The sequence below is a fragment of the Magnolia sinica genome, chromosome 11, assembly GCF_029962835.1.
Source record: "Magnolia sinica isolate HGM2019 chromosome 11, MsV1, whole genome shotgun sequence".
In the NCBI taxonomy this organism is placed as follows: domain Eukaryota; kingdom Viridiplantae; phylum Streptophyta; class Magnoliopsida; order Magnoliales; family Magnoliaceae; genus Magnolia; species Magnolia sinica.
In genome coordinates, this window is record NC_080583.1 from 70,547,136 (window position 1) to 70,574,300 (window position 27,165).

The 27,165-nt window shown below is 39.7% G+C and overlaps 1 protein-coding gene across 1 annotated transcript; it reads right to left on the minus strand.

The window, feature by feature from the left end:
* Nucleotides 1-766: 766 nt before the first annotated feature.
* LOC131219311 (UDP-glycosyltransferase 83A1-like) lies at nucleotides 767-26,426 on the minus strand. The gene is made up of 2 exons (XM_058214373.1): nucleotides 25,835-26,426; nucleotides 767-1,922 (listed from the first exon to the last, which is right to left on the minus strand). The coding sequence occupies exons 1-2, from the start codon at nucleotides 26,313-26,315 to the stop codon at nucleotides 1,030-1,032; spliced, it is 1,374 nt and encodes a 457-aa protein (XP_058070356.1). The 5' UTR covers nucleotides 26,316-26,426; the 3' UTR covers nucleotides 767-1,029.
* Nucleotides 26,427-27,165: the final 739 nt, after the last annotated feature.

Here is a 27,165-nt window from a genome sequence, read left to right on the forward strand (position 1 = left end):
GAATGAGAAATATGAATGATGTATAGTTAATCATCTCATATGTTTGAAGGGGAAGATATCGATAAGATGGGAGAGCAAGTGGACCGGAGTTCTAGAAGTTAACTTTGTTAACTAATGTAGTTTCCTTTTTGGGTGAGATTATTTTAAAGAGTGAATGAGTGATTTTGTACTATGTTTGATCGCATACGAATATTTATTTGTTTTATTTGTGAAGTGGATGCATTATAGAATATTTAAGTGTAGTTGATATAATGATTGTAGTTTATGGTTTGTTTACATGGTGTATATATGAGTCATGTCCTGGAATGCAGGATCAGGGTCTGGCTAACCTAGGTGTGGAATTTTGAGGCATGACATGAATATAAGAATAGTAGGCCACACATGGCATTAGCCCCAACGGGCAGTGGAATAGATGATTCTAATTGATCCACTGGATTATAAGTGGGGTTCCACATAAATGGAGTGTGCACAGCTCTATGGTAACTCATATAAAAGTCATGACACGGTCAACAAAAAGTCCATTGATGAGTAGGACTCAACACCAACCTATCTTACAAGAAGGATGTGCAGTCCCCAAATCTCCTTGCACAAACGACACTTTCCCCATTTATAGCTTAAGGGAGAGGAGGAAGATATAATGACATCGATCTGATCTCCGGTGAGCTACATAGGTGAGTGCTAATTTTTTTCCTGGTTGGCCCTTTTGGGCATAATACCATGTTCATGAAATATGGATGAAGATCAAGTCAGGTGGCCCACATGCCCATGAATAAGATGGATGGTTCATGAAATATTATAAATGGTCCATGTTCACCATCAACGTTGAATCCAATAGATCGAAACTCTTTAAACATGGCATGGATAAAAAATAAAAAAGACTCAAACATCAGGTGGGCCACACATGTGCGTTGAGTATAGGCTGTTGTTCATCTATTTCATTATTCTCGTACATGTGTAGAACCGATGATGAGTTAACAAACTTGGTTTTATTGTGATAGCCTGTTCACGCTACCATTCATGGTAATCGCTCTAACACTTCCCTAATTTGATTGATTCAATAAAGTGGTTGAAATTCTTATATGAAGATCCTCCTTCAGCAACATTCTTTTGGGCAATTCGCTTGAGCTCTAAACATCTCGCTCTTATACCCTCATCACCAAGCAATTCGTCGAGCTTTCCCTTAATCTCTTCTCTTGATATGATCCCACTGGAATTGGGTTTCATTTCCAACCCGACCTTCCAAACATCGGAAATGTATGTTTGGTTTTGGAACTGGTCACCAAAGTAAGGCCAACATAGGAAAGGAACACCATTGCTCAACCCTTCCATGGTTGAGTTCCACCCGCAATGGGTCAAGAAGCACGCGATAGAAGGATGGGCCAGCACCTTTTGTTGAGGTGACCATCCTATAATTCGCCCACGATTGGCCACTCTAGTTGCAAAGCCATCTGGGTAGGCATTCGATGATCCATTGGTGAGGTCTGGCCGCACTACCCATAGGAATGAACGGTTGGAAATTTCTAGCCCAAGTGCCAGTTCTTGGAATTGACATCGGTCAAAAATAGTAATGCTGCCAAAGGCAATATAGATGACTGAGCGGGCAGGCTGTTCATCTAACCAACTAAAGCAAGTGGAGTTTTCTGGCCAGAAGTTCCCTTCAAGTAGCCCATGCCGTTTTCCTGCCATAAGAGGGCCGATAGGCAAAACTTTTGGAACCAAGTCATAGGCAGATGGTTCGATCTCATAAAATGAGTTGCAAAGAAGCCAGTCGGCAAATTTAGTAGCTCGGGTGCATCTGTCGTAGTACCGGAAGATGGACTTTTGCGATACTCTGTCACCAACGCAGAGCCACAATAGGTGAGTAGTGTTTAACGCCGGCATGGTCAGGGAGAGCTTTATCATTTGTTGTTTCGTTGGCAATCCTGTAAAAATATTCAATCGTTTTTGGAATCCATGACATTGTACAAAAAAAAAGTAGAAGAATGGAAAGATAGGAATTGAAATATTGAATGATTTTTTTATGTATTCCATAAAGAGTTTTACTCTCTCTCTCTCTCTACCTCCCCCCCCCCCCCCCCACACACACACACACACACACAAGGGAAGAGTGGCCCCAATTAAGAAAGATTACAATCTATCAAAGAAAAATATATATAGAAGTGAATCAAATCTTTCCTATTACAAAGTGACTTTATCTTAGGGTTTTTTTGCAATTTGGACACTCCATCAAAGCTACCATGTCAGGTATTGTTCTCATAGTTGGATGTCACGTATGTAAGAGATTTGGACTGTTCATCAGGTGGTATAGGCTATAGTCATGACATAAACGAGAAAACAGTGGAATCATTAAAGTGTGCCACACGCACAAGCATAGAGTTAAATGAGCCATATATGTACATTGATTTTAGACAATTGGACTTTGAGAGCCATGGGTATCCAGTAGACCTGACATGATTTTAGTGTGCCCTGATCTAATTTCGTGGAGCCATTTAAAAGTTGAGTTAGATTCTGATGTAGAGCCAGTTACAAAGACTTTCATACAAAAGACAGACCAGAGAAGGCCCGATCAGAGGCGGAAACGATTTGAACCATCAGAGCCTTAAATTAGTTGTATCTCGCAAACCAGGATGAGTATTTCAACATATTATGTATGATTTTCGGGTAGGAGGTTGCTAGTTTGCCCATGCTAGATTTGTGATATTTCATCAGATCGATGGTCAAACGTCCTGTTTGGTTTCGTTTTTACCATATATAGTAAGTTTTAGTTTGAGTATAACTTTTGATCCTTTTAGTTGTAGAAATCGTGCCCAACATGCACTACAAGAAATTGGCCTTTTACCGACGAACTTATTTCCGACAAAAAAAATTTCGTCGGTACACATGACTTTCCTCGACGAAATCATATTTCGTCGGCAAAAGATTCCCGCCACGACCAAATATATTCCCGCCACCATTTACAACAACGGCCTGAAAAATTTTCCAGATGACATTATGTATCGTCGATGAAAACTATTTTCCCAACGATTTCATCGGTAAATGTAATTTTTCCCGACAAACCAAATAGTTCATCGGTAAAAGATCCCTTGGTGTCCTTTCCGATGACGGAGAGGCTATTTTTACCGATGGTATAAAATATCATCGGTAAAGGAACTTTTTACTGACGAAATAGAAACATTGTCAGACAAAATGAATGGTGGACATATTATTTCACTTTGTGTGGTTGATCATGGTTGTTGATTTGCAATTTTTGTTTTTGATGTATCTAATAAGTATATTTTAAAACATATGTACGGAGTGGATGGGCCTGATAGAGCACAGGTGGGCCCAAATATTTTTGAAGCCTTTTATTGACGAATTGTGAAAAGTATTACCGACAAAAAGTTTCGTCGGTAATAATGATATGTTTTAACTTGAACCGACTCTAGTGCCCATCTCTCTCTCTCTCTCTCTCTCTCTCTCTCTCTCTCTCTCTCTCTTTCTTCTTACCCTAACCCCCTCTCCCGCCATAACAAGCGTTGCTACCTGCCCGACGCCCCTATTCTGGTCACCCTAAACCTTAACTCGCTGTTGTCTGCCCGATGTCCGATTGCCTCCCTCTCCATCTCTCTCATCTCAAATCTCTCTTACGTTGGTCGAAAAGGTATTTTATTTCGTTCTTATAATTCCAGTCTTTTTGAAATGAGGGTAAATCAATTTTCATTTGGATGCCCGTAAATGGTTTAAGGCCTGTTTGGATGCCTGTAAGTTGGGTTAGTAGGAAGTGACTTACAGGGAAGTCACTTGTAGGTGTTGTTTGGGGGAAGAAATTCACCTGTAAGTCACTTACAGGAAAAACTGCCAAGAAACTTCCAGGGGCTGGAGGTGAGAAGTCACTTCCCTGTAAGTGACTTACAGGCCAACGGTCTGATTTTTTAAACAAGGGAAAGAGGGGGAAAATGCACCTTCATTACTGAAAAGCTCCGGCAATTGAAGAAGCTCCACTAAGCTCTCTCTCTCTCTCTCTCTCTCTCTCTCTCTCTCTCTACAATGGCGTTGTGCGCCTCCCTCTCTCCCTCTCTGCAATTAGTATTTCTATGCTCCCATCTCTCTTCCTCTCTCTCGTTCTTTGCATGTAGTTAGGGTTGCCATTTTCTTTTTCTTTTATTCGAATAGACAGATTTAGTTAGGTTGTGATAGTGGGGCCCACCATAATTTGTGTTTTATTTTGGTATATCTATGCCATCTATCAATTTTGCTAGCTCATTTTAGGGCCCAAGCCCAAACATGAAGTATATCCAAATCTTAGTTGGGTCACACCACAAGAAACGATGGTGATTGAATGTCCACCATTAAAGCTCCCCACCATCTGGTCTATTGTGGTGGACCATTTTTATTTATTTTAAAATTTTTAATTTAATTATTTTAATGGATCCTATAAATATGGAGGTGGGCATATAAATATCATAGTGGGCCCTAGTAAGGTATTAATGGTGGGAGTTCCAATCCCCTCTGTTTCCTGTTGTGTAGTCCACTTGAATTTTGAATGTGCTTCATTTTGGGATCACATCCTAAAAATAACTATAAAAAAAAACTGATGGATGGAGTGGATATTGTCACGTAGGTTCTACTTACTGTAACAGATGTTGAATTTCTTGTCCCATATCTTTCCTTTACTACATTTACTAACGACTACTTTCAGTTTGCACAGATTGAGCCATGGCTCACTGATCTTGATTGTTGATAAGATGAATCTCACCATAAATGGGCAATGCCTCTACACTCTCCCAGATGTGATGATCCTAACTCTTTCACTGGTTGCATGTGAAAACAGATGATTTGGGAAAGAAGCAGAGCAATGGTCCACATTCAACTGAAAATGGCAAAAGATGTTCGAATCTGGGAGAGTTTTGGAGCATGGTCCATCAGGTTGGTTCCATCAAACCAACAGTCAGGATCACAGAACCTACAGCCTTAAAACCAGAGGATACTTTGCATATTCTTGGGCTGAAGATCTACCATTTTCTAAACTATACATTCAAAGTGAAGCCTGTGATTTGGACATTGTTGATTTGGTGGGGCTCAACAAGGATGGAAGATCCTAACTCTTGGCATTTACTGCATCATGTCTCTTTTGTTTGGCCTTCCTGAATTCTTCTTTCAATTTTAGCATGCCCATCACCCACATGATTGAAGAGGCTATTGAATTAAATAGTCCAGTTTAAATGGATCCTTCTGTAAGGGAATTAATGCCATCCATTTGCATGCACCCATTTTTATTTTTTTAATTTTGCGTCAGATGTAACAATCTGTAAATTTAAAATGGGTGAGTGTGTATAAACATCAATTCCCTAGATAGAACGATCCATCTAAACTGCACTGTTTGATTTGAGCTACTTGTATGCTGCAAATGCAATTTCATAGTAATTTCTCAGTATTAAACACTAATTCCCTAAATAGAATGATCCATCTAAACTAGACTGTTTGATTTGAACTACTTGTATGCTATATATGCAATTTGTAAGTAATTTCTTAGTATTAAACATCAATTCCCTAGATAGAATGATCTATCAAAACCGGAGTGTTTGATTTGAACTACTTATATGTAGCCAATGAAAATTCTAAGTAATTTCTAAGTACCTGAAATGTGTGTTAGACCTACTTGAAAATGTAGACAGATAGACTTTTGAAGTGTACCACTGCAACTCAGAGCACTGAAACTTATAGTGATCCAAAAGCACTGTAGCATCTCCTAATAATCTATTTGACAAATGCTCTAGGGATAAAATTACTGTCAATGGGCCGTGTTTGAGCCCACCAAAATCAAAATTTTGAATAGGACTGGCCCATCAGGCCCATCTCAAACAATTCAAAATCCATGAAGAAGCCAACCCCAAGCCCGTAAATTAAACATCCAAATCCCAACAATTGTATAATTAACTAATTGTATTACATTGCTTTTTCGTTTTTCTCATTATTGTGCATTGTTTATAGTTAGCTTAATATGTATTACATTTTTTTCTTAAATTATTATTGTGACTTGTTAGTTTATAATTGTGACTTGTGAGGCAGTTTTTTCTCAAAAGTCAAGTAGTTTTACTCCTCGGTGGGCCACAATATGCAAAGTGAACTGACAATCAAATGGATGTTTTCTATCCATCCATTTATTCTATATGCTTTAGCCCACCCGAGTTTTGAAAGAGCATGACCCACCTAATGGAGCATACCTGGATGTGTGTTGGAGCTATCCGGATGTTGAGCAGGGGTCCCTGGAAGGTGGGAACTGCTGTTATGACCATGATGAAGCTATTCATTTCCTATGGACAGCAATATGGGTGGCCTGGCCATTTGGACAAGCCCATGTTTATGTATTAGCTCGAAATTGATGAAGCAGAAAAGTATAACCCTAAACCTAAACTTACACCTAAACCTATTCTCAAATCCCTAAACTTAAACCTATACCTAAACCTAAACCTATAACCCTAACCTAAACCTAAACCTAAACTCGAAAACCTAAGCCGAAACCTGATCCCAAACCCAAACCCGAATCTGAATCCCTAAACCCTAAACCCTAAACCTAAACCTAAACCTATTCTCAAATCCCTAAACCTAAACTTAAACTTAATTCACTTAACTTAAACCTACACCTAAACCCAAACTGATAACCCTAACCTAAATCTATATGTATTTATGCATGGATGAATGGCTAAAGGAAACAACTTCCTCCCTTAATTTTCCTCTCTTTCTGCAATGGCCTACTAAAGTTTTGAATCAAGTTGAAAGTTGGGTCTCAGGGGTTTCATGGGTGCCACATCATATGGACCAGATTTTGGGCCTATGACATATGTGTGTGTGTGTGTGTGTGTGTGTGTGTGTGTGTGTGTGTGTGTGTGTGAGTAATGCTCACACACAACTAGTTGGACATTACATTTTCGTTCAACTAGCTGTGCATGTAATGAAAACTTTCTTCCTAATTAATGTAAATGCTTCCATTACATGCTAATTAATATAAACCTAAACCTATTCTCAAATCCCTAAACCTAAACCTGATCCCGACCATGATGAAGCTATCCATTTCTTAAGGACAACAATATGGGTGGCCCGGCCATTTGGACAGGCCCATATTTGTGTGGAGCAGACCCGGATGTGCGTCGGAGCTATCCATGAGTTGGTTGAGAATCCAAGACCTAAACCCTAAACCCTAAACCTAAAACTAAACATCATGGTGGGGATAGTGCCCCCGACCGTTGATTCCTTCCTGGGACCCACCATGATGGTTATTTGAGATCCAACCTGTTGGTAAGTTCACACAGACCTAGATCAGAAGAAGGGATAACATAAATATCAGCTTGATCAAAAAATTTTGTGGCCCCAATTAGTTTCGAGGTCCACTTGAGCTTTAGATCTACCTCATTCTTCAGCTCATGCCCTAAAATGATCTCTTCAAATGGATGGACGGTTGGATACAACATATACATCATGGTGGGATCCAAATCTCAGGTGGATTATAATACAGTAAACAATGGTCCATCGTGATTTATGTATTTCATCCACTCCGTTCATCTATTTTAATAGATAATTTTGTCTTGAGACAATAAATGAAGTGTGTGTGTGTGTGTGTGTGTGTGTATCTTAAATGGACCACACATACAAGAAAGAATGTGAATTGAACTTGTTCCATTTAAAAATTCTTGGGGGGCCGTGGAAGTTTTAGATCAAGCTGATATTTATTTTTTCCCTTCATCAATGTCTGTGTGATCTTGTGAATAGGTTGGATGATAAATAAACATCACTATAAGCCCTAGAAAGGTTTCAATGATGGAAATCATTATACCCACTGTTTCTTGTGGTATGGTCTGCCTAAGTTTCGGATATGATTCAATTTTGGTTTCAACCCCTAAAATGATCTGGAAAAGCAGATGGATGGTGTAAATAAACTACATATATTTACAGTGGGCCCAACTGAGCGTACTGAGTAACTTAGGATGCAATCCAATTTCAGGCGTAACTAGCTTAGTGGGTTAGGCCTTGACTGTGGGACCCAACTCGATCTATGTGTTGTACATCTACGTCATCCACCTGCATTTGCAGTAGCTCATTTTAGAGGATGTCCCAAATTGAGACACATCCAAAGATCAAGTGTGGATCACACCATAGGAAAATAATGGTGATTGAATGCCCAGCGTTAAAAACTTCGTAGAGCCCACTATAATGTTTATTTGGCATCAAACATGTTGATAAGGTCAAACAAATCCTAAACTTAAGAAGGGAAAACACAAATATCTGATTGATCGAAAACTTTTGTGGCCCTAAGAAGTTTTTAATGGTAGGAGATCAATCCTCACTGTTTTCTTTCGTGAAGTCCACTTGAGCTTTAGATCTGTCTCATTCTTTAGCTCATGCCTTAAAATGATCTCTCCAAATGGATGGATGGTGTGGATACAACACATACATCATGGTGGGGCCCACATAAGTTGGTGATGTCACATCAATAGCCAATAGCCACTCAACTTGTCAGTAGCTAATCCGCGTCCGGATACAGCCAGTTACGACCCTGACCTACACCTTAACCTAACCCTAAACCTACACCTTAACCTAACCTTAAACCTAAACTTTAACCTAACCCTCAACCTACACCTTAACCTAAACCTTTAACTCGATTCTCAAATCCCTAAACCTAAACCTACACCTTAACCTAAACCTATAACCCTAACCTAAACCTAAACCTAAACCTAAACCCGATCCCGAACCCGAACCCGAATTCCTAAACCTAAACCTAGACCTAATCTCAAATCCCTAAACCTAAACCTATAACCCTAACCTAAACTCGAAAACCTAAACCTATACTCGATCCCGAACCCGAACTCGAACCCAAATTCCTAATCCTATACCTAAACCTAACCCCGATCCCGAACCCGAACCCGAACCCGAATTCTTAAACCCTGAGCCTAAACCTAAACCTATTCTCAAATCCCTAAACCTAAACCTACACCTAAACCAAATATTGATGAACATAGAGAAGAAAATAAAAGATAGTTTCAAGGCTCGATTGGATGTACAAGCAATGGGTTTAAGGAAAGAGTTACACTTGTAACCACATGAAAATTCATATATTATACCAGTAGCCTGCTACATATTGACAAAACTAAAGAAAAAGTATTTATGTGAATGGTTGAGATCGGTGAAGTTTTCCAATGGGTATACGTCAAATATATCTCAGTGCATAAACATTATGGACTGTAAGGTAACAGGAATGAAAAGTCATGATTGTCATATCCTTCTCAACGTCTACTATCGGTTGCGATTCGTGGATTCCTGAGCAAGAATATCAGTGCGGCGCTGATTGATTTGGGGATATTCTTTAAGGATTTATGTTAGAAATCATTGAATATAGAAGTTATTAAACGAATGGAGAGGGACATTGTCGTAATCCTTTGCAAACTTGAAAGAATATTTCCACTTGCATTTTTTCGATGTCATGGTACACCTAGCGATTCACTTACCGCAAGAGGCGAAGCTTGCAGGCCCGGTACAATATCGTTGAATGTATCTAATCAAAAGGTGGTATAACCCATTAAAATTTTTATTTATTCCATACATTATATATATCCATGTTTTCATATGTATAACATAGTGGTTTTGTGTACAGATACCTTCACATACTAAAATGACTTGTGAGGAATAAGGCACGTCTAGAGAGATCCATTGCTGAGGTGTACATTGATAATGAGTGCCTAACATTTTGCTCAATGTATCTTCATGACATAGAGAGTAGATTCAATCGTGAAGATTGGAATGTCGATGAAAGGCGGGAGCATGAACAAGGACTCATATCTGTATTCGCACATAACATTCATCCTTTAGGATCCCAACATTTCAGGATATGGACCTTGAGGATCAAGCAAAGGCACGGTGGTATGTGTTGCATAATTATGAAGAAATAGAGTTGCACTTAGAGTAAGTCTTCCCTCGATAATTGTATCTTTACATACGATGATCTTAATGTTTCTTGCTAATGACATGTCAATTATGTATAGCGAACACATCGAGGAGATGAAGTCCCAATACCTGACAAATTATGATCGAATGCATCAGGATCAGTTTTCAGAATGGTTCGCAAAACGTGTAAGATTTCACCTTATATCTCACCACACTTAGAAGCACAATATTTAAACTTAAGAAAATTCTTAAAAAATTACATTCTATACACGATAACAGATGAAGACGTTGCGCACTAGCAACTCTATGAATGCATCTGATGCACTCTACTCACTGGCGTGTGGCCCTAATAGACGTGTATCAAGATATATAGGTTGTATTGTAAATGAGATTCGGTTCCATACTGAAGAGCGTGAGAAGTATAGGACCACATAAAATAGTGGGGTGGTTATGAAGAAAATGCATGAGGAGGTAGAAATTGACTTTTATGGCGTTTTGGTGGATATTATTGAGCTGAGTTATTGTATGAGAAAGTGGGTGTATTTATTTAAATGTGATTGGTGGGACATTGGAAATAAGAAGTTGGGAATACAGATTGACAACTACTTTACGAGCGTAAATTTATCTCGAAAGTGGTTTGAGGACGACCCATTTGTCATCGCCAGCCAAGCTGAATAAGTATTTTTACCTCAATGACACCAAGTTAGGCGACTCTTGGCACGTGGTGCAGAAAATAAAGCTCAGGAACGTATTTGACGTTCCCAAACCAGACGTTGAAGATAGCGAGGACGGGAGAAATAGAGCATCTAGGGTTGAACAAGTATATCAAGAAAACATGCCATCTGGGGATAGAGGGATTGATCCAAATGTTGATATTGATGTGGTGCAATTGAATAGAGATGATGTGCTACTTGATCATGTTGATGCCTCAATAATACATGACATTTTTAGAGATGGTAACGGTTTCATTGATGATGATGTTGCAGACGATGAAGAGGAAATACTGAATAGCGATAGTGATGGTAAAGAAGAAATAGTCCTAAGCGATAGTGATACAGACGACAATTATTAAATATACACATGATTTACATGTCATTTTTCAATTCGAATAATTTGATTATTACATTATACATGTCTTATAAGTCATGATTTATTCATTTAATTGACTTGTTTATAATCTACATTTGCAGTTGAATCAATTTCTGATCATGTCCTCCTCAAATCGGAGTGTAGCGGAAGCACGAAGCATACTTCATCAGTTGTTGCGGATGGACTTTTTGGCCCTATCTTCTTCTGGTAGGGCCAAAGATATACTCGGTCTGGTCAATGAGTGTAGGGAGGAATATATCGATGATGACTCAGATGAAATATTATACAATCTCAAAGAAATTTCGGACCTGATGAAGGAATATAACCACGAAAAACTTCGTATGGAAGATACGGTTTTGTCACTTACACATCTGAATGGAGTTCCAAGTGACCAGATTTCTCCTATTGTAATTGGCATATTAGCTGTAACAATGTCGAGTACTTCACACATCTTGACATATACTTCTGCAGCGTATGATAACTTACGCAATGAGTACTTTGGATAGTTGATCCGAAGTTATTTCGTATTATAATGAAATACATGTGTTTAATATAGAATGACAATGTATAAAGGAATTTCTAAATTTTACTAGAATATTTATGGTTTTATTATATTCTGCTTGCATTATAGTGTAATGGTCTAATCATATTTTAATCATCTCTCTAAGCATAAGCACAAATTCATTCTACCATCAACACTACTTGTATAATGTTTTAGTATATTCCACTTGCACTGTAAAGTTTAATGTATTTATTATATTGATGTTCATACACTTGTACTGACATTGTTTAAATTTATAAATTCGTAATTCTCACATATTCAGTCATGGCACTAGGTGGGAGATCAAGTCGTTCGCGCACTGGATCTACCCCTTCCACCCATGATGCAATAGAGACAACAATGATGTTACATGTTATATCACAGGCGTTTGATCCCTCAGTTGCGCATACACCGGGTACTGCATGTAATTCTAGACATATATTTCTTTTAGTGACTTTTGTTTATGTTTAGACTTACATATTTCTTTTGCGACAGCATCGTCGACCAATAAATGAGGACGTGGATCCATACGTGGGTTAGTTTCAGAGCGACTTATGTGTAAGGGAAGGGTGACGGTAGAGTTCCCACAGGACTGCCTTAGACCTGTTAAAGATAATGCCAGGTTGTTTACGTCGAAGGTCGGTATCCTATGTCGATCTCTGATCCCTGCCATCACTCCCCATTGGGCAGACGTGACAGATGATGTGCAACAGCTCATTCGTCGGTGCCTTACAATAAATTTTAGTAAATTAAATTTTCTTTTGTGAAAGTTCATTTACGGTTAAGTTATTTTCTTAATAAGTTTATTGCCGTAATCTATTATTTACGAAACTGCAGGATAAATTTGTCTTAGATTTGAGTGTTCCATATATTTCTCATGCCGTCGACGACATGGTCAGGGAGTGGTTCAAGGAGTACCGCGGAGAGTTACATCAGCGATACAAGTGGTACAGGACCCACGATGAGGCCGTATTATCTGCACCGCCGCACGTAACTTTAGACGACTGGCAGATACTCTGCGAGAGATTTCGTTTGAGGCTTTTCAGGTAATATTTACATATTTACGATATCTTAAGGTAACAATTAAATTCACAATTAATAATAATGTATTATGAATAATATGTTCAGAAGAGGAGCCAAATAATTCTGCGAATAGGGAAAAGTTATAAGTGAACTGCGTAGCTGGTTCAAAGTCATTTTTACAACATCGTTACAGGATAATAAGAAATTACTGGTGATTATTAAGTTGATATATTCTTTCCATGCATTTATATTAACTTTATTGTCCTTTCGATTAGTAGACCTCTATAGGGGGACTCACTTCGGCAAGCGACGGGATCTTGGGTTCAGCCTAAAACTAGCGACAATTGGGTAAAAATCCTTACATTATAAATTTTAATTGCATTGATTTATAATAATGTCATTCGATATGAAAAATTATATGTTTTCATTACAGGCGGCGATGGACACCATTCGTAGTCAACTCACTCCTAATGGTAGTCAGTGGAGTGAGTCAGATATCCTGAGCAAGGTGCTTAGCACCCGTTCTGGATACATGCGTGGGCTTGGCCATGGTGCCAAGCTCATGGCACCCGTAAGAGCTACCTCCAGCCGATCCGTCGCTGGAGAGAGCGCCCTACATTAAGTTTATATGGTAGAGAGAGAGGTTCAGCAGCTGCAGATCATCGTCGATGAGATTAAAGAGCAGCTAGAGAGGAAGAGGAAGGAAGAGTAGAGGCGTAGGGAGGAGGATCAAGGAGATGCGGGTGGAGCATGAGCGACGGATGCAGGAGATGTTTCAGGCTCTCACTACACGCTTTGCCACTAATGCCCCACCACCTCCACCTTCATCTTCGTGATTTTTATTTTATTTTATTTATGATTTATTTTATATATGAATGTTAAACTTATATGTATTTGTGCGTATAAGATGTGGATAGGATTTTTTATTTTATTTATGATTTATTTTATATACGAATGTTAAACTTATATGTATTTATGTGTGGATGAATGTGGGTTGTATGTGGATGGGGATAGGATTGTTTGTATATGGATGAATGTGGTTTGTGTTTGGATGGATGTAGTTTGTGTTTGGATGGATGTGGATGTAAATATGATGAAAATGTATTGTAACAAGTGTATTTACAGGTGTATATCAGAAAATTTTTCCTAAATTTTGAAAATAAATGAAACTGGGAAGAAACAGACTATTACCGATGAAATATTTCGTTAGTAATAGTAGGTCTAAAACTTATACCAACGAAATCTTTTGCACGTAAAAATTAATATAAAAATTTATACTAACGATTTATATGAGATATACCGATGAATTGTTTCGTCGGTAATAGAGGGTTTATGCCGATGAGCATACTCATCGGTATTATTGTTTTACCGACGAACATACTTGTCGGTAATGTCATTAATCTACAGTTTTACTGATTGCCGACGATTTTAGTCGTCGGTATTTGTTTTATCATTGCCAATGAAGTCATATTTCATCGGGAAAAGCCTTTAGCCATGGTCTTATTGCGACGATCTTTCTGATGAGAGATTTCATCGGAAATAATCATTATCGACGAAAAAAGATAAAATAACGATGAATTATGTTGTCGATAAAAGAGCAATTTCCTGTAGTGATGAGAAGGGCTTAGAAAATTTAGGAGAATAACATGGTTGGACCAAATTGGCCACTTACTATTTTTGGTCAAAAACCATGAAGTCTAATAGAAATAGAGGTAGTTTATAAATAGTAATTTTACTATTTATATTAAGTCATGCATTAAGGGTTTTTATGTTGGATTCTAAGTTTAAAACTCCATCCTAGGTTTGAGTTCCTTATTTACAGAGTTGTAAACTTTTTTTTATGATCAATCAAGTTATTTTAAATTTATTAGATATTATTTCTGCTTTTATCCCTCATGGATTCGAGGAAGATCTGTGAGGAGTCGAGAGAACTCAATGGATTAGAGTAATTATACCTTGAGGAAGATAGTGATTGACCTCATCATGTCGCTCAGTGTGCTAGATTCAAGTATGCCATTTGGACCCAGTTATAAGACCAGTTCTACTCGATCTAAGTCAGGTCCACTATCTTGGACCAGTTAAAATCAGGTTGGATTGGCCCACTTAATTGTAATATATACTATATTAATTATTCTAGCAACCAAATGGGGTTTGATAATTCATATGCATGCAAGATTTCATGTTTACAACACTAATGTGTTAAAGTGGGACATGGGAGTGAATCCAATCCATTCATTCAAGTGGGCCCAACCATGTAAATGTCATTATTTGATGTGTTCCTAACTTGAACTTGATTTGAGACCAAGTTCATAGACTTGATGGGTACCTATGGGCCCAGATCGTAAAAAAGGAAAGACTTGCAAGCGAAAGGACCATCACTCAACAAGACTTTAAATGGATGAACCCAGGCCTTGACCCATCCACTTAACTCAAAACTTACTGAGTCAACTTTTAAAAAAATAATAAAAAAATATTATTACTAAGTGAACTCCGAATCTCTTGGAAACCCTATCTAGGTCTTGACTCATTCCACACTTAGGATGACTCATTGGGTAACTCGATCACTCCGTCAAGTAAATGCAACTCGTAGCGATGCGACCGAAGTCACTCTCTGAGTCAGCACAAGTTATACTAATTATAAACAAATAATAAAAGTGAATGGAGACAAATAGAACTATAACCTCACCAAAATAAATACAAAGACTTTACCAAGACAATAATATTTTATTATTTAAACTATTTCTAATTATTATATATAGTTATTTATATACATGATAATTTTAATGATAACTCTTAAATATCGAGTAAGGTCCAGGTGACTCTTTAACTTGACCATATTGGGCTAAATACCGAGTTGAAACAAGCTTTTGGTTTTCTATCATGGCTAGATGATATTGTTTTCCCCTCCTCTTCTTGGGAGCTTATTCAGTGTGTGAACTCCTCCGTGAGTTGACACCCCCGACTGGTAGGTGAAATGCATGGCATTTAATGATGGGACCCTTGGCCTAAAGGATGAGGGGAACTTTGCCATCAAATGATGGGAGACGAGATAGAAGGACTGGAATAAGGTGGATGTGAATATCCAAGGTTCATGTTATGGGAAAATTGAATTGGTACACTGCACGGAAAGTATAATTGATCACAAGAAAAATATCAGGATGAGTTGAGCAGATTGACCACAACTAGTAAGCCACAAAGCTCATAAAATATGATTAATGATCCTCCCGACAGAGAGATCGACCCCAACTTGAGTTACCTAAGTGTAGAGCTTGGTTGTAAGACCCATCTCCCGAGCTAAGCAGATCGACCACAACCTGGGCGACATGAGGATCATGGAGAAAATCTCATCTTGAACCAAGAGAATAGATCCAATATGATTCTACTCAAAGATCACACTAACTGAGGCAAGCTCATTTATAAATTCGAGTGAAGAGTCGTATTCGGATAAGATTTTCCAATGATTCTAGCGAATCCCGCGACTCCCACAAGATACACATATCGAATGGAAGTAAGAGAAAAAACCCAAGTTTAAGTCTTTTCGATCCGAGTCTACCTACCTGACTTAGGCATCAGAGGATCCACGAAAGTACTTGGCACCCCCATTTCTACTTCGTCTTATCTTCTTACAGGTTGTCTGGTGGACTCACCTCTACAATCAATCATATTTATTCATTCAGATGTTGGCGATAACATATTGATGTCGTCTATAGGAACGACAACAAAGCCAAGTTCTCTCCAACTCAAGCTTGAGTTATTACTTGTTCTCCTCCTCCTCGATGGCCAAGAGAAAGGGGAAAGCCCTAAATACGTTTGAGTCTACTCATGGCGCGCATCCTAAAGATGCTCAGGCTTCATAATCAGTACTCAATCCCAGCTACCATCATAAGCAATAGTGCAAAGGTCCTGGAACTGGGCTAGCTAGCTCATCTCCCTCGAGAACTAGGTGGGAGCCCTAATTGGCAACATAGACCGTATCATTAGGTTGTTAGAAAGGTAGCGTGGATCCCCAACTAACCAACCAGAAAATATGGAGGCAACGATCGAGCAATCCCGTCCGATACCGTCGCGCCCTGGGCATCGCTAAGCAAAGGCACAACCTGGGGGGAACATTCTCTCCCTGATGTAGACCCCAAAGGCCACCTAGCTTGCTAAGTCCGATCTGTGCCATATCTTGGACTAAATGAGGCAAGCTTGGGAAAAGGCTCTAGAGATCATGGCTGAAAATGAAGTCCCTTAGGGGGTAGATATTAAAGAAACATGAGATCAACTCAGTAATATACAACAAGTCGTATCGAGCAAAGGATCCAGCTTCCATCAATGCCCTTCTCGAACAGACTGAGCTGCCATTTACGAACGACATCATGCAAGCCCACCTGTCGTATAAGCTTAGGATGCCCCCAAATATTTCCATATTCAGGCATGGGAGACCCTGCCAAGCACCTAAAATCATTTTGAGCAGAAATGAAACTTCATGGCACTTATGGACCCCTGATATGCAGGGCATTCTCTCCGACAGTGATTGAGGCAACTCAAAAGTGGTACAAACACTTGAAACCAAAATCCATCAGCTCATTTGCCGAACTTAGAAGGGCTTTTGCCACCTGATTTATTTGGGGTAAGGACATAAGGAAGTGTTCAATCCACCTCCTCATGATAACCTAGAATGAAGAAGAGATATTAAAAGATTACATCGTCCAATTTAATATTAAGGTTGTTTAGGTAGTTGGCTACTCCAACTAGGTGGCTCTCACAGTAATGATGGTTGGGCTCAAGTGAGGGAAATTCCTTTTCTCAATTAGAAAGAACCTCTCGACAACTCTTACCGACCTCCTTAACCGAGCTTAGAAGTACTCTATGTTAATGCATTGATTTTTGCACCATATTTTTCAATCACGTGAGTCCTTATGTTATGTAGTTGGTTTGGCCGTTGAAAGTTAAAGACCAAAGACATAACTGAAGGTAGAGTATTAAGGAGAAAATAACATGTATATACTGTGCCTTGTTGACACTAACCCTTGACCCAAAACAACCTAAACCTTTAGATGATCTTAATCTCAATAGGTAAACCCTTCATTAATCATCTCTTAAGCTATATGAGCCTAAATTAACCATCCATATATTGGCTTTAAAGGTCTCGTGTTGTTCAGAAAGCTGCACGATTTCAGCAACCTTTGATCCCACCGAACCCACATTTGGTTCGACCGAAAATGGGTAAAACAGGATAGCAAGCTGGTGCATAATAGTGGGTAATTCAGTTGCAATCGAATGTCACCTTTGGTCTCACTGAAGGCCTCTTTCAGAGTGACCGAAAGTGCCCAAATCTATCAAGAAGCTTTCTTATCTAATTGGTTTGACTAAACTTCAAATTCGGTGCAACTAAACATACTTCGGTGTGACCGAAGACTAGTCGTTATAGTTCCGTTGGAGCTTTTTACCTATAAATCTAGCAATCGAATCTTTATACAAGTAATGGATTTTGGAATTTTAGAGACCCTAGTCGATTAAAAGCGCTATCAAACCTCTTAGGCTCTATCTCAATGATATTCATATTCTCTTCTTAGTGATTCTTCACTCTAATAAGTATTCCAAGCTCATCTATAAAAAGACCATGATCGCAAGCCCTCTCTAGAGATTAGACATCATTTCTCATGGAAAACCGAAGTATCTATCAACCGTTAGAGTGTCAATTAAATATAATCCCCTAAGATTTACAACTTTCCATTAATAATAGGAGATTCTACTTAACCTCTCATCACCTTGGTCACTGCATCATAGCATCATATGCAAAGTGTTTGATCTTGGAGCTGAGGCCTTGGCATCATGATCAATAGAGCAAATGGGAGCTGATTAAAGCATGGAAGAGCATCGATCTAGCAACCCAAGAAGGTGTTACAAAAGGAGCTTAATCTGATAAGTTATCATGTGTAAGAGTTTGTGTACACTCCTTCCTTGTATAGGATTAATGTAAATGGGAGCCCATGATAGGCGTAAATGCAGATCCTTAGATTAGGAGTAAGGTTGTTGGTTAGCTAATGAAAATCCAACTAAAGTCTCTTGCGGGAGCCTTCAGAAGGAGTGTACATCAGTAGGTTCTTATGTAGGACCGAGGTTCGTGGTGAGCCTATAGAAAATCATATAGAGTCTCTTGTGACAGCCATTCCTTGCGTAAGATTGTAAAGGTTAGAGGTAAACTTAATTTAAAATTTCTGATAGTGAAATCCATTACACTCATGGGTTGAGTGCATTCACTGGGAGTGGAGTAGAGAAACCGAACTGCTATACATGCTTGTGTTGGGGATTGTTATTTGATCACCCATTTAATCATGCTTATGTGGTGAATGTTTAACTATATGTATGCATGATTAAATGAATGCTAACTGTTGATAGTTAGCACATCCCACATGTATGTACACTATCAAGTTTATAAAGTAGTTGCTTAATTGCTACATCCTTTGAAGTCTATGCGATTGGACCCTCTATTAGCTTGGAAGCCTTATAGTTAATTACGTTACCTAGTTTAATTTGCATATTAGTTTAAGTAGGCAATTGGATTTAAAAAGCATAATTTTTAATTGGTCCTAATCACCCCCTAGGACACAGTCCTCATTTCTTAGCTCCGTCAAGCTTCCGCATGCATAGCCCGTGGGCCCACCATGCGCCATTTTACTCTAATGTCGAGGTGTTGTTCAACACACGTAGAAACACTTAGGGTGAAGGTAGCACGACAAAAGAAAAGAAAGGGAAGGAAAATAAAGTGGGATCTAGCACGAGCTCCAAAAGAAGAAGAGGCGATGACCAGAGTAGTGTCTCCTGAGCTAATTGAGCCCTAGAAAGCTGGTTTTGCCAATAAAGCCCATTGAACACCACACCAAAATCGGTGCTCATAGAGGTTAAAGATAAGAGTATCTTGAGATGGTCGATCAAGACAAAGGCCAACTAGGTAAAAAGAGATAGGAAGAAATATTCTCACTTCCACTGGAACCACGACCACAATACACTGAATGTTTTAATCTCAAGGAATAGATCAAAACCCTTAAATAAGATACTTACACGAGTTTGTCATTAGTAGCAGAAAAGATCGGCCAACTCCTCAACAGGAGCGATGTGAGGAGCACACCGACAACGAAGTGGTCGGAGAAATATGCACAATCTTTGGTGAACCTGCCAGGGATGATGATTCAAACCACACACGCCGAGCTCATGCTCAGAGTGTAAACACTACTGAAGAAGAACACCAGATAACCTTGCCGGCCAACCAAGGAAAGAGCCCATGATGGACTCAGCACTCTCACCTTTACAGAGGAAGATGCTCGTGGGATTCAACACCACGATGATGCACTAGTGGTCGTCATGTCTATTGCCAACCATAAGGTGCATGATTGATATTGGAAGCTTAACAGACATCCTGTTTGCAACCACTTTTGACAAATAAGAATTGAAAGATCGAAATTGCAACCTATGCAGACCCCTTTACTAGGCTTTGCAAGGGAAAAGGTGACCTTAGAAGGAAGCGTCCTCCTGCTAATAACGGCCAGAGAAGGCACCAACCAAGTCACCACTATGGTGGACTCTCTACTGGTAGACTGCCCCTCAGTATACAATGTAATTATAAGTAGACCATCCTTAAATGTCATGCAGGTTGTAGTCTCCACGTATCACCTCACCATGAAATTTTCGACCGAGCATAGGGTTGGTAGGATCTAGGGCAACCAACACGAAACTGACAAAGTTATTTGATAGCCCTCTGAGGAACGACACAATGGCAACATACAAAGCAGGTCACCTCCCTTGATCCTAAGGAGGAGACTACCAAGTGGGGGACGCCTATAGATTTCACTGTCTTTCCCATGCAAATCCATGTTAAAGTTGCTTAATTGAATATGTTTCAATGTGGAGGTAGATTTCAAAGTTTAAGACAAATTTGTGCTTAAAATGGTGAATTAAAACCCAAGAAATTAAACTTGAGGAGTTGGTGAATGGAGCATTAAAAGGGAAGAGTTGAAATTATGCAAAAATCAATGAGGAAGTCAGCAAGCTCCTCGAGGCTAGATTTATTGAGGAAGTGCACTATCTCGACTGGTTGGCCAATGTGGTGCTGGTGAAAAAGGTTAGGGAAAGTGGTGAGTATGTGTGGACTACACCGACCTGAATAAGTCTTTCCTGAAAGATAGTTTTCCACTTCCTAGGATCCACCAGTTGGTAAAAACTACCACCGGGTACACACTCAATTTTATGGAGGCATACTCAGGGTACAACTAGATCAGCATGCACAAGCACGACAAGCAAAAAATAACCTTCATCACCGATAGAAGGCAGTATTGCTACCATGTAATTCATTTTGGGTTAAAAAATGCATGAGCAATGTATCAACGACTGATGAATAAGATGTTTGCCAACCAAATTGGAAAGACCGTGGAGGTTTATATCAATGATATGCTTGTCAAGAGCACCATGGGCCACAATGTTAGGGATCCTAATAAAATATTGAATGAATCCGAGCAAATGAGCTTTTGGCGTTAGTTCGACCAAATTCCTTAGTTTCATGGTATGAACGGTGTAGATAATACCTATACATCATTCAAGTTGAGCATTACTCTTGGCCTGGTATGAGAAGAAAATCTCATCCACAGTGAGTTCAGAATTGCCAACCTGCTTTCAGAGAACACAGTAGCCGAAGAAAACTCTCCTAACATTGGGGTCAACTGCCTTAGACAACCCTGAGGCGGTAGAGCGTTTCTCTTACCATCGGATGGAAAGACAAGTCAAGACTACAAGTGGAGAAAATCGGGTATAAGTCAACCTCCCTCATGGGAGGTTGGCTAGGAATTTCTCCAACTCAAGGATGCCGAAGCCCCACTAAATTGGGAATCATGTACTCTGACCGAAGGGCCGGTAAGTCAGTTGTCCTCAGCTTAGTTATAAAAATGTTGGCCTCATGGGCCGTATCTCTAGAGGATGAGGAGGCTGGCTTTGCTTGTTTCTACGACAGATTTCAGTTCTTTTGTAATTTTCTTCCTTTTGTGAGCTAATGTAATAATGTGCAGGTTTTGTATTAGAGAGGAAGAGTCCAGTTGATCAATCAAATAAAAGGAAGAGGGGAAAAGGTTTAGAAACTTCTGAAGGGGATTCCAACTGTTGGGAGGCACGTGCGAAATTTCAAAATATAACATACTGGAATCATGACAATCTCCCTTCCAAGGACGATGCATTTGTTCGTTTCTTTCATTGGTTCTCTGTTGCAAAGCACATGTAGGACAAGCTTGAAAGTGTGGGGCTACTATTATAGGGAAAACCAAACCAATCCACCGCATAAAAAGTGTAACCAATCACAAAAAAATAAAAATAAAAATAAAAATAAAAAAATAAAATAAAATAAAATATCATGACGATCTAAGTAGATTGACCATAACTGGTAAGTCACAGGGCTTGAAAGATATGCTTAATGATCCTCCCGACGGAGAGATAGACCCCGAGCTGAGTTGCCTAAGGGTAGAGCTCTATTGCAAGAGCCATCTTCTAACCTGAGCAGATCGGGCATAACCAAGGCGTGACGATGATCTCAGAGAAAATCCTGTCTCAAACTAAGAGAACATATTTGATATGATTCTACCCAAAGATCACGCTGACCGAGGCAGGGTCGGCTATAAATTCGGAGGAAGATTTGTATTCAGATAAGAGCTTTTCAATGATTCTAGCGAATCTCGTGAATCCCACAAGATACACAAATCACGATACCACTTGATGGATCATATAAGTACTCCAATTGCCATCGAAGGAAGGTAAGAGAAAAAACATAACCTCAAGTCTTTTCAATTTGAGTCTATCTACCTCATGACCTAGATACCAGAGTATCCACAACTGTTATTGACACCTCTGCTTGTCTACTTCATCTTATCTTCTTACAGGTTCTTCGGTGGACTAAAGTCTATAAGGTGCACCCTTCAAATAAGTCCATAAGGTGCACCCTCCATCTCAAAAATCTTGCTGATCCAATCCAGATTGGGATGAGCAGAACCACAATTAAAACGTTTTAGACTGTATGTGGAGCCCAGCATGTTTTCGTATGCCATAGAATCCATCCCGAAGATGTGAATATCATGATGAATTGACACCTTAAAAATCAGTCAATTTCATCCATACCTCAAGTGGTAGACTGAGTGAAAGATACCTGGTTTCAACATTGAAGTCCTGGTATCGATTCCCTAAAGGGGGTGGCTAATGAAGTGTGAACTGACAGGGAGTGTACTACAAGCTAACAAAAAAACAAAAAAAAAAAAGCCATGAAATTAGAGATTTTAAACACGGTTTTACATTTGTAGCCCGCATTTTAGCAGACGTGGTATCAAACCCCTCAGCCCCTTGCCCTTGAATTACATGGTACAATATGGGATGATCCAGTAACGGATGGTTTAGTCAAAATGGCTAGTAAGGTTTGTCCCAATAAAATCCACCGTAGTCGAGAGAGCTTAAGAAAGCTATTAGGAGATTCATGGCTCTGGAAAACAAAGGGGTTGGTATGATTGGGCAAAAAAAGGCTGTTAGAATTGGAGTGGGCTAATTCTCCTTATAAGAATTGCAGTTTTGACTCTCTTTCTTTTGTTTTGGGTTGGGTGTTGTAAAGGGGCCCATATGATAAGTTAGGACCTGGTTTTTGTGGATTCCTGTACGAATGTCAGTTGATAGTTGTTCAGCAATGAAGATTTTGGTTTTCTTGAATGAAATAAAATATATTTTATGGCTCACCTGACTTTTGGATCAGCCAGATTTTTTATTCGCTATGGGTGTTGCACATGATGAATGAATTGGACATCACGTACACATCAAAGTGGGCCCCATACAGCACGTTGTAGAATTAGCCTATTCTATAAACGTGGTAAACCATGGTTAAAAGACTCAGCGACTCAGATTGTGATGTTGACCGGGTTGCAGATGATTTTATGGCCAAGATGGACCAAAAAAGGCCCGATTGGATATGACAGTGATCCGGACTGTCAGAACCTTAAAACAAACTCATCTCACAAACTGGAATGAGTTATCCGACGTGCCATATATGATTTTGGGGTAGGACGAGCTACTTTAGCTACCCAACCCCACTACGCTAGGCTACGAACGCCAAATTTATGAAATTCCATCAGATCGACAATCGAATTTCCGTTATATTTTAATTTTTACTAAGTTTTAGTTTAATTATAACTCTTCATCCTGTAGGCTTTAGAAGTTGCATCCAGTCAAGTTTACTATTTATAATAAGTCACAATTTCTGAGAGTTTTAGTTGTAGTTTAATTCCGAAGCTTCTTCTAAAATTTAGTATCGCTATTTAAAGTGTTGTAAACTCATTTATTTCAATTATCAATCAATTTATGAATTTCTAGAAATTATTTCTATTTTCTTCTGTTGGTATTAGATTCGAGGTATTTCTGTGAGGAGTACAGATAAGCTCGTGGATTCGGAGTAGTTATCTCCATGAGGAAGACCGTGATCGACCTCATCACGTTAATCCTTGCGTCAGATTAGCTCATTCATTCCCAGGTCTGAGTCAGGACTCGTCCAAGTTAGGGGCTGAATCGGCTGATGGAGGTCACTTAGGAGGGCGATCGAGTCTGAGTCCACTTGGGCGAGTAGCATCAGACTTTTCTGTAACCATTCAACGTGAGAGGAACGGGCCTCTCCATCCTCAGTGCATTTCAGATGGTGGTAAAGTGAGACCACGTAAAGATCTCTTCATCGTGCGGTCAGATTATCAGGTAAGATATTACAGGCTCTAGAATTATCCCTGCCTGACTTCTACTATTGTGCAATTGAGTCGGTCACCTCAAAGGGTCAAACAAATCCACAATTGACGGAATCAAATATTTAACTATTAATCTAGGAAGGGAATAGTCGTGAATGTTTAAAATATTAAAAAGAGTCAAAGCAAGCACGAAATTAGCTGTCCACGTTATATGTATTACTTAGTTGAGATGAGTTGAGTTCAGTTTTAGAATTATATTTCCACCTACTTGGTCTCTATTACATATCACCCCTCATCAGGCCGTGTTGGGCCACTATTGGCTGATGGGACGCGGATTGCGTCCTTCCCCCTCCTGCTGGGAACAGGCAGGAGCTTTGAGTAGCCACCCTGATGTATGGGTATTATCTACACCGTTCATCTATTTTTTCCGTATCATTTCATCTTGCAGGACTAAAATTTAGTCAGATCCAAGGCTTAAGTGGACCACACCAAAGGAAACACGGTGATAATATTATCACAGTTGAAACTTTTTTAGGGCCCACCGTGATGTTTATTTGCTATCCAACCTATTCATAAAGTTACATAGACCTATTTATAAAGCTAGGTAGACTTAATAAAGAGAAAACACAAATATCAGCTCCATTCAAAACTTCTGTGGCACCCAGGAAGTTTTTTATGGTAAGAGTATAATCCCCATTGTGTAGTCCACGTCTGTTTTGGATCTGCCTCAGTTTTGGGCTTATACCCTAAAATGATGGGAAAAAATGGATGGACCGTGTGGATAAGACCCATAAATCACGGTGGCTACTCAAACCTCCTGCCCGTTCATCACGGAGTTCTAGCAAAAGCCTCCATGTTCCTGCTATGAGGGACCCACTGTGATTTTTGTGAGAAATCCACCCCGTCCATCCATTTTTTGAGCTCATTTTGGTACATGTTTTAATAAATGAGCTGTATCCAATACTCAAGTGAGCCAAAAACCTTAGGATTGAACGTCCACAGTTGAAATATTCGTGGGGCTACAAAAGTTTGTAATCCGAATAATATTTGTGTTTTCAATTCATCCAGTAGAAATGACGTTATTAACGGTATGAATGGCATGTAAGCATCACTGTCGACCCCAGGGATATTTCAACGGTAGGAATTTTCCTACCCACCTTTTCCTTTAGTGCAGCTCACTTGATAATTGGATCCTGATCACTTTTGGTCTCAAGTCTTAAAATAATCTCACAAAACAGTTGAACGGTGTGGATTTCTCACAAACATCACGATGGGCCCGACATAGTATTCCAGCGCAGGAACTTCCTGCAAAGGCTTTCGCAGGAAATCCGCTCCGTCCGGGCTGATGAAGCTGTGTCATATATCGACAAACCCAATTTGCTCTAGCGGCCAACATTTTAAACCTTGTTATTGAAAAATTGATAAAAACATGTAAATTCAATAAACTCAGGCTCGATCGAGATATCTTTTTACTTAACCAAACTTGAAAATCTTGAAGAAAAATGAACTTCGAGTTGAATTACTACGGTCTTACCATCGGCATCAATGATTCCGTCCTCTATCAGCTTAGGAACGTGACACATTAAGGCACAGAGGCCCATTGGTAGGGTCGAAACTGCAGCTCCTCGGATTCCCATCTTCGCAGCAACTTCCAAAGCCCATCCCATGCCCCAGTCCGCAATGATGCATGTGATCGTATCGTGATCGGACTCATTCATCTTACGAATCAGCGCTTCTAAACCACAGGGCATGAAATGTAAAATACTGTCACATAGCTTGCCCACATCATTCCGTTCTTCACTTGGTGCTATCCCATCTGGGATCGTGACCAGACGGATCTGCCCGTTCACACCACCCGTCTTGGGTAGCGCAGCCACAACGCGGGCATGATTGAACTCGGTGTTCACGAACGTGATCCTGAACCCACGGTCGATCAAGCAATGAGAGAGCTCCATGAAGGGTATGACATGGCCTTGCGCTGGGAACGGTATGACCAGAGCGTGTGGGTTTTCCATGGCGAATACCCCTCTGCACGTATGTGAGTAGAACGTGTGTTTGTGATTTCCCTCCCATGCTCTACTTATACTGGGGTTTTCTGTGGGAAACGGATTGGGTACGCCCCCTGCCACCGGTCAATGGCTGATGGTCGGTGCTCCTTGGGACCCAACATGATGTATGTGTTTCATCCATGCCGTCCATCTATTTTTTCAGATCATTTTATTAAACGACACCAAAAATGAAGTATCTCCCAAACTCAATTTGACCACATTACAAGAAACAGTGTTGAATGTGCGTCAGCCATTACAAACCTTTTGGGGGCCATAAAAGATTTTGATCAAGCTGATCTTTGTTTTTACCTTTCATCTCGACCTTTATGACCTAATCAACAGATTGGATGTCAAATAAATAGTACAGTGGAACTCAGGAGGATTTTAATGGTGGATATCCAATCAATATTGTTTTCCTGTGGTGTGGTCCACGTGAGACATATATCCCTTTAATTTTTTATATACAGCCCTAAAATGATCTTAAACAATGGATGAACGGAATGGATGAGACACATACATCATTGTGGGGCCCACAGAGGACGCACCAATTACCAGCCACGGGCTGGTGGCAGGGGGAGTAGCCAATCCGTTTCCGTTTTTGGGGTTGGTGTACGACACACACCGAATCGGCTAGTGTGCTGACGTCACCAAGTTCTGTGGGTCCCATCATGAGGTATGATCTATATCTAACTGTCCTTCCAGGTGAGATCATCTAAGGCTTGAGCGGAAAAATAAGACAGATCCAAAAAACAAGTGGACCACATTGTAAAATGTAGTGGGGTATTGAATGCCAACCATTGAAACCCTTTTAGGTGTC

What these genes read in the sequence shown, in the direction of transcription:
- LOC131219311 (XM_058214373.1), bottom strand. Translation starts at nt 26,315, where the DNA reads ATGGAAAACCCACACGCTCTGGTCATACCGTTCCCAGCGCAAGGCCAT. An exon ending in CGGAATCATTGATGCCGATG is followed by an intron (nt 1,923 to 25,834) that starts GTAAGACCGTAG and finishes ATATTTTTACAG; the next exon opens with GATTGCCAACGAAACAACAA.